At 38.6% G+C, this 9403-nt stretch overlaps 1 protein-coding gene across 4 annotated transcripts in view; it reads left to right on the forward strand.

The window, feature by feature from the left end:
- LOC106461355 (ankyrin repeat and IBR domain-containing protein 1-like) overlaps window positions 1-9403 on the forward strand; it is a 268562-nt gene that overhangs the window by 200018 nt on the left and 59141 nt on the right. For 3 of the 4 annotated variants that reach the window (XM_022388283.1, XM_022388285.1, XM_022388286.1), the window contains one exon: window positions 928-1140. The exons of the other annotated variant lie outside the window; for it this stretch is intronic. In XM_022388283.1, coding sequence (XP_022243991.1) covers window positions 928-1140 — 213 coding nt within the window. The remainder of the gene's footprint in view (window positions 1-927; window positions 1141-9403) is intronic. 4 annotated transcript variants of the gene reach the window in all.

Here is a 9403-nt window from a genome sequence, read left to right on the forward strand (position 1 = left end):
CAGGTGGCGTGAGAATAGTCACGTGATCTTGCTGACGCAACAATATTTTATAAATATATCCTAAAGAATATTCATAAGATTACTTAAAAAATTGTTGAAATCTGTCATAAAACTTCAATAAAATCCTGCAATGCATATTTCAGACTAAGTAATGGCAATCTGATGAAATTTTTATCTCATTGTGATATTTTATAGTATTATAACATGTTTTGAGTGGCAGTAACCAGAACTTTGTTTTGAAGTCAATTTTAAACTTTTGAATAGATCTTAGGTTAATATTTTCCCCATTATATTAGCTTTTGCATGATAAGCATTATGACAGTTTATTTAGGAATTGCTGAATCTCTGTGCATATGTAAGTTTGCATGTGTTCTGTGAAACTAAACTTTAGTTCTGACTTTCTTAGGTAGATAAATTTATACTTTTATAGATCATATTAAATTATTTTTGAGATTTGAAATGAGGTCTTTCATATTAACTCCTACTTTTCTCTTTTTATCACTTGGCTAATCTAATTAAGTGTTCTTAATAAATAATGTTTTTAACTTGTGTGTTTGTTCTGTGTTTATCCTTTTCTCATTTTATCCAAGTAGTGTACATTGAGAACCATAGATTCAGTTAAACTGAGGATAATAACAAGTTTCTTTTTTTTTTCTAACCTGTAATATTCAACTTAAACATTGGTTTTTACATTTACAAGTTTTGTACATATTAGGTCATCTACTCATGTTTGGAAGACCATATATTATTGAAGATTTCATCTTTTTGTCTTCACAGTTAAATGGCTTGTATTGTAAGTCAGTAAATCTCATTTCTTCTGTAGAGGAATTTTTGTATGTCATGTAATTCTTATAACTACTTGTTATTTTTGCATTGATGAGCAAAGAACTCTTGTAATTTAAAAAAGTCATAGTATTACCTTTACAGTTAGAAGAACCACTTCTGGATGTAATCAGGGAAAAAATTGAAATACTGACTTCCAATGTAGACGATCCTGTTGCAGCTGAGTTAGAAACTCGCTTCCTAGAAGAAGCAGTGCGGGAGTTACTGCGAGCACGGCGTGTTCTCTGTGGTTCATATGTTTATGGATATTATCTCGAAGATAATGGCTATAACAAGACAATATTTGAATTCATGCAGGTAAAAATACAAATTGAAGTAGTAGCCAAATTTTTTTATCATCTTGATTTTTCTTGTTCTTTCTCATTTTTGAAATATACACATACAATAGTATATAGTCATACACTAGTAAGAATTAAAATGATGATAAAAAACATGTACTTCTGTTTGTGTGTATATTCTATGAACTAAAAATTTTAAATATGATAATTCTCTGAGAAATTAATGAAATAAAGAAAAACAAATCCACATGCTCTTACTCGCCTCTGCACCATAAAGAACTGTTACCTTGCACACGCTGTCTTTTATATTCCTGTGCATGCCATAAGCCTTAATAATTCTCCTGCCCTTGGATGTACTAACATATATCGTGCTATCCTATGATGTAACCATCATTATATTATAATCCTCCACCAGTAGGAAGGTGACACATACTCCACGTTCAATAATCACCATGAGCACTAGCATGTAAACACAGGCTCATTTTTCTGTTACACTGTTTCGTTCAGACGTTTTAAGAATTGATGGCATTTTTGCATTTATTATTTTAAGCTTTCATCACCATTCATAGTATAGCATTTCTTTTTTTTAATTTCCTTAAATATGACAAAGAAAGATATCAAATTTTAAACATTTCGATTAGAACATTTATTTGAATTATCTTCAATTTAATTTTTTCTTTTAATCAAATTTGTCCTACTCCCTATGATATAGTTTCTTTTACATCCCATTATTTTAATCTAGCATACACATTTCATTAAAGACCTTTTCGTGTCATCTTGATTACACATTCATGTTTCCTTGTTCCTGATATATCCCGAGATTCTAATACTCCTCAACAGAAGCCATGCAGTACTGTAATAGTGAATGGAGGTGCTCTGATGGTCAGTGATATTACTGCCATTGTTCATCAGGTGGTTGGTTTCGTTCTGATTGTAGGTCCAAAATTTCTGAACTCCTGCTTCCTTTACCTCTACTTAGCCTTCTCCATCTTTCAATGAGTTTCATCAATGTTGTTTTTGTTCTTGAGTTGGCTTCTAGTTCCCTCTTTGTGATAAGGATCTGGTAGTGGTTTACGTTATGTGTCTCTTCTTTTCTTATCAGTTGTTTTTTTTTTGCAGAATATTGGAGTACCTTATTGCATGAGCCTACATCACTTCAGTCTTTTTTTTTATTTTTGGAGATCTCCTTTTTTTTCTTCTCTCTCTCTCTCTCACTTTTTGTCTTCATTCTTTACTAACTCAACTTCTTCACTATCATCACCTTCACTTTACCTTGTTTTAATGGCTTTACATCAAGACCCTGTCAGCTTTACTGTAGAAATTGGCACATACCTGTTTTCCATCTAGCTTCTGGTTTTATCTTCCATTGTGTCTGAGTTAATTGTGTTTATATGCTTAGTCATAATACCTTACTTTCAGATATTTTCTTCTCATTAGTCTTGTCTCAGGGACCTACATTTGGAACCCTACCTTTGAGGTAATGTTTTTTGATATGCTCCTTACAATTTGGAAATTTCAATAAGTACACTTCCTCCTCTCTCAAGATTAGCTTTTCTCGTTTTGTGCTGCCCTCTATATGCGAACTTTTTCAGAAATGCATACCACAAGCCTTCATCTTCCCTCTGCTGGAACCCACAGTTCCAACATGTCTTACGTACAAATCATAATGTGTCACCTTTCCACCAGTAGGAGGCACTACTATCATGTGATGCAGGTTACTTCCTCTATGCACCACTACAGAACTATCACTTTTCATTTGGCAGCTTTCAAGTTCAGACGTTTTTTTTTACATCGTTCAGTTACCTTAAAGTGGTTTATTTTTTCATTTGCATTTTTTATATTTTTCTCATCTTTATTTACAACACTTCACAGTTGTGGAGTTAATATTTTAATAAAGTATTACTTCCTCACGTTTCTTGCTTATGAATTCTGAAGTTATAGTCACCACTTCTGGTACTTTGCCAGTGTCTGAGGTCGTATTTCAGTCACGTGATGCGGTTTTGGTGCAGACCCATCTCCAGGCTCCTTATCTGAGGGACCTCCACGTGGCTACGTTTTTGCAGTGTTATGTGCTTGACTCAGTTCCTGAGTCTTTGGAGTCGCAGAGGCCTCGGCCCATTAACATTCTACCCTTACTAACTTGGTAGCTCGTTTGTTGCAGCCAGGGCCGAGTCCAGCACTGATTCCTGTCCCCTAACCTTCCGAATCTCTTCCTGTCCCACCCTCCCATGGATCCCAGGGTCAACAACGCACAATCCTCTATTATCCAGTGTTCCCTTTCCTTCTCCTTGTGATCCCTTGACATACCAGCATCTGTCAGAGGCAGTTCAGGACCTCATGAAACAACAGGCTATCGAACCAGCTCACCAGGTTCATGGGGGTTTTACTCTCACCTGTTTGTGGTTCCCAAAAAGGCCAGGTACTATCCTCCTGTCATCAATTTATCCCTTCTCAATCACTATGTTCACACTCCATGCATTAGCATGAAGACATACTATTCTATGGTTTGTTTATCAGAGTTTGTGTACCAGTTTTGTGCCTTACCATTCAGCCTAGCCTCAGCAACATAGGTGTTTTGTCATGTGGTCCCCTCCTTTGCTCAACATATTCATGCTATGGGGTTACGCTTCCATATTTATATGGATGACTGGCTTCTTCTTTCTCGTTATTAATAGGAATCAACCTGTCACACTCATCAGCTCCTGGCTGAAGCTGCACAGGTGGGCTGGTTGGTCAAATTGGAGAAGTGTTTCCTTTGTCCTACCCACTACCTTATCTATTTGGGTGTTTTCTTCAACACCCGTCTCAGTCATGTCCAACTTTTTCCTCTCCATTCTATGGAATGGGCCATTTGGGCTTGCAAGGTTCTCATCACTTTTGGGGATGTGGTCCTCCACCACCCCACTCATACCCCTGGGTGGGCCGAAATGCAGTTTCTTCAATGGGTCCTTCATGATCAAGGAAACCTTGCCCGGGATCCCTTGGATACTTCTATATCCCTTCCCTCATCCCTTGTAGACAATCTCTATTGGTGGTTGAAAAGGGCCCATATGTCGATGGAAGTCCTGTCTCCTCCTCCGTAGCCAGATTTACATCTGTTCACAGATGCATCCCTTTACAGCTGCGGGGCTTGGGTGGATCACCAGGAGGTTTTGGGTCATTCATCTTTGGAGAAGAATTCTCTTCACATCAATGTTCTCGAACTCCTGGCTGTTCATCGATGCCTTTTGCCATTGGTCTCAATTACAAATTACCTCAGTTTTGGTCCTTGGTTCCCCATCCAGGAGCCTTGGCTGTCAGTGTCTTCAGCCAGGATTGGTCTCATCTGTTCCTTTATGTTTACCCTCCCATCTGTTTACTTCATCAGGTGGTCTCTCTCATTTATGCATGGTCCTTCTGATTGCTCCTTACTGGCCTTCTCAACCTTGGTTTCCTTGGTTGCTCCTACTACAGGTGGTTCCCCCCTTCCTCTACCCTTCTGCCCCTACCTGCTCTGTCAAACTCAGTCACTGGCATTCCATCCTTTGTCATTTGTCCTCCATCTTCATGCCTGGCTTTTGTCAGATCTTGGGCAAGGAGTTCTGGTTTCTCTAGCAGAATAGCTTCATATTTAGCCTGTTCAATTTGCCCTTTTTCTCTCAATGCAAGTGGAGCATTTATTACTCTTGGCAGTGACTCCAAGTTTTCAGACTTCTCATCCAGAGGGATTCTTCGATTTTTGTGGTTTGAGCAGCATTATCCCATACATTCTGTTTTTCCTGCTTCCACAGGTTTTTGCTTCCCCTATCCTTTCCATGTTGTTCTGTTTCTTCTGGTTCTATTGGCCACCGAAGGGTCACTTGCTCCCAGATTGGGACATTAATGTGGTTCTTCAAGCCCTCATTTTACCTGTGTCTATGTGTTCCCTGTTTCACCTCTCTTTGAAGGCATATTTCCTTCTCCTCCTGGCCTGCGGGTGTTGTAGGTCAGATATTTTTGCCCTTGACATTACCAGGACCTTGTACCACTCCTCCTACCTTATCCTTTATCCAGATCGTGCTTTCCTTCCAAAGACCTCTGAGGCTTGATACGGTAATTCCTTTTTTTACCCTATCTGCTTAGCCTCTATATCTCATCTCTACCCTCTTTCTTATCCAGATAGACTCCTTTATCCTGTCTGTGCCCTTTGTTGTTATATTGCTTGCTTGGCTTCCTTCCAGGGTCCTCCTTCCCCCCTTTTTATACCTTGGCAACCTTCTTCTTCCCATGATCTTTCCTAGTTACCTTGACCAATTGGGTTTGACATTTCATCCAGTAGGCCTATTCCTCCTTGTCTCCTTCGTGTTTCCTCACATCAAATCCATCACCTTACCTTCTCCCTTTTCTCTCAGCTTTGTCGGCCATTGGAATAGATTATATGATTGGGCATGTGGATGACTCTGCACACATTCATCTCCCACTACCTACACCACATTGCTGTTTCTGCTTCCTCTGGGTTTCGCCTGCTGTTTGTGGCTATTCTACAGACTTCGGCAAGGCCATGACATGAGATAAATCCTCACTAATGCTTTCTTTTCTTTCAGAGGCCCCTGCTTCAACTTCACTTTGGATCCCACTTTGTGGTGAGTGGTTCCTGACCAGGTATTCTGTCTATACTCAGAATGGGTTCTACTTAGATGGCTATGACTATTCGCAGACATCTTGATATGAAATCTGCACTGTAAGCCATGTTGATTCTTATACATTTTCCATGGCTATGTACACTCCTCCTTGAGATGAGGTGTTTTGCAAGATCACTAGAGTGTAAATTCCTCATGATAATTGCATCATAATATGCCCATCCCAGACCATACCACCTTTTGAGAGCATGGGTAAAGCAGAAGGGGATTGCTGACCATCCCTACCATGCTTGGGTTGAATAAATCGGTGTAGTTTGCACTATTTTGGGTGTTGCAGTTCCTCCAGACTCTCCACCATACTTTCCCCCCTTTCTTCCAGTGGAATCGGAAATCCTTACCACACACCAGTTTCACGCTGCTGGGGTGGTGGACCATTGAGGCAATCTGCTGGATGGGGTCTACAAAAATGGCTATAACCATTCAGTTCAGAATAGGGCAGTGGTGTTCTGCCAGTGTAGAGGGAGTTACAAGATCCTCCAGATGTGTAACTATATCCCGGAGCTGAGATGCCCAAATGCAGTTCACCCCTCCGATTGGATGTCCTCCTCCTACCCTCATGCAGATATCGGTACCCAGCGAGTAAGATTTTGGAGATCGAGTGAACCAGTCACATAAGTCCTCACACAGGATTCGGGTTGTCCATCTTCCCCTTTCAACTTGTATTTTGTGTTGTGGGTTGCAGAAGGTCTATGTGGCCTGTTTCTGCTTCTGTCTTGGGGTTTTCCCTCATTGGGTGACAAGGTTATTACTTACCTGGGGTGTTTCGGGCTGGTTTCACAGTTGCTGTGGTTGAGTATATATGATGGACTTCCCTCAGATTTAGGTGACACATTCCCAAATCCCTGGCAGTATGCTACCCTCTGAGTTCCTGAAGTAGAATGTTAGATTCACTCATAACTCTGGGACTTGAGGTGAAGATGGTATGATCCTCATCCTACCCTCGCAAGAATGTTGGTACCCAGTGAGTGAGGTTTTGGATGTAGTTGACTTACCAAGTATGGTCCATTGCACTGTATCCACTCTACACCATGGGACACATCCTCACTTGCCCACTTCCATCATGGGATTAAGTGATTCTGATTTCTGTTTAAGATCACATTGCTAAACTATTCTCTCCCATGCAGATGTACTCCCTTTAATGTTCCACCATGTGTGGTCCTTCTTATCATGTAGATGTTCATGGCAAAGAGATACCTGGCTCAGATGTGGTGCGGTAATCTTCCTCAGATCATCTGATGTGTTCCTCTCATTTCAAGGGTATCCTCAGGATGCTTCTGGGGGATATGCCTGTACTTCTCTCACACTGGTCCCTCCTCCATTTCAATGTGGGACTCAAGATAATCTTGTGAGTGAAGGGAGAGTACCTTATCAGAATGTATTAAGCCCATCCATCCCTTTTCAGTGTCCACTGTTGAAATAGGGTTTTCCACAAGATTGCTTCAACAATGAATATACATTCTCTTTTCAGTGCTGTACTTCACAAGAAAAAACAAACAGCACAGATGTTGCCCCTGTCTTCACATCTAGTTAGTGCCTGCTATCCATATTCAGGATAAGCACTACACAGTCTTATCATTGTGAGACCTTATGCAGATTTGATTTTTCTTGTTTAGTCCAAGCACCTATCTGGCATACTCCCTCATGCTCTCTTCTAGTGGTGTAAGGGAGAACCTTTATTTCCACAGTTTCTAGCTGCTGGCGAGGTCAATATGGAGATTTCTCAATTGTGTAGGTGTAATCCCACTAGTAGGAGACAGAATGGATGTACCTATTGATGGAAAGTAGGGCTGGAGTGTTAACTGGAAGTGTAATACAGGCCATCCCACTAAACTATGAACTGAGCCATTCCCAGTAGTTAGTCCAGGTGGATAGGTCTTATGTCATCCTCAGGATGCATACCTGGAATATTTTGTCTCTGCATCTGATTAATCTGGTACATATCTCATGCATTACTAACTGTCATAGCCACACTACACATTCATGCTAATCAAATGCCTGTGAGATAATGGCCAGTTGAACAATCTTACATTCCACTCACCTACATGACAGTTTAGCACCATGCAAAAAGTTATTTTGACAATATAATTTGGTCTACCACCTCTTTTGTATGAGAGTATTCCCTGCTTTAGATGAATGAAGTCTCCCACCGAATGATTCTCCACTAGGCTACTTTCTCCCCTTAATGAGTGGCATGTTCCATATGAGTTTTTGATGCTATGTTTTCAGAAAGAAACTCATTGCTGCAATTTCTATTCATTGGTCCCTCCACCATTTTCAGTGTAGGATTCTAGCTTTGTTGTGCAGAGAGGTGAATCATTATCCGAAATACATTTTCAGTTAAGAAAAATATTACAAACCTACCATTTCAAACAAGTGAATAAGGTTGTCTTCAAGCATCGTTGTGTTCATACATACTTTTATGTACAAAACATACTTAAATAAATATTCCAAAGAAAGGAACAAGATTGTGTTCAGGCAGGTTCTTATGTACAAAACAAGCATAAATATTTCCAACAACTGAATGTGATTGTGTTCAAGCATGCTTTTATATACAAAACAAACCTAAATAAATATTCCTAACAATGGAACAAGATTGTGTTCAGGCAGGTTCTTATGTACAAAACAAGCATAAATATTTCCAACAGTTAGGAATTACTAGTAAAAAAATTATAATTTTACATTTTGCTTAAGGATATTTGTATACATAATATCAAGACAACATATTAAATTAATTTATTTGGTTCAAAAGTTGTGTAGGTCTGATTGGTAGAACTGTTTTATTTCTAGTATATAGATGTTATGTAGCTTACGTCAAGAATGTAGTCATAATATACATGGTTCTGATGGGTCATGGAAATCAGGAAAAGTCAGAGAATTTTATGTTTTGAGTTCCTGGCCCAGGAGACATCAGGTAATTCGATTTAACAAACAAAAACTGGTAAAAGTTAATGAATTTTGTGTGATTCAGAGATGTTTCTGGGATACAGATAGTGAAAAAATACATTATCATTGAAGGCAGATGTTATACGTTTTGCAAACCGTAGCTAGGTTCTAGCCTAAATAGAGTGTAAGGTTTTGGACAAGGCTTCATCTCCTCTTCCTAAAACTAGGCCATAGAGGATTTTTGTTTTCTACAGACGTAGAACCCTTTACAAATTACTATTTAGGGATAGGCTATTCCATTAAATAATTTATTGTGATTTTACCAATTTTTGTACATAAATAAAGTAGACACTATATCAGTAGCCTTAGAAGGAATACATAGTATCCAACATATGTTATGTCATTGACATATTTATGTAAAATAGGTTTAAAAGATGTCAAAACAAAAACAAACTGTTTGATTATTTTGGTGAAACATGGAAGTTCAAAGGTAGAACAAATTTACACTATATATACATATTTATTTTATTAATTGTGGAAAATAAACATGATAATCATATAAAAGAATAATTTTGTTTTAATTTGTGATAAAGCAAAATATAAATCACTAAGCATTCCTGTAGCACATAACATCATGATATATAATACAGCTTTGGCAGGGGTACTTAACAGGTGATATATCCAAGAGACATGTAAACAAAAATATGAATTGTTATATATATATATATATATATATATATA

Source organism: Limulus polyphemus, unplaced genomic scaffold (assembly GCF_000517525.1).
Source record: "Limulus polyphemus unplaced genomic scaffold, Limulus_polyphemus-2.1.2 Scaffold942, whole genome shotgun sequence".
In the NCBI taxonomy this organism is placed as follows: Eukaryota; Metazoa; Arthropoda; class Merostomata; order Xiphosura; family Limulidae; genus Limulus; species Limulus polyphemus.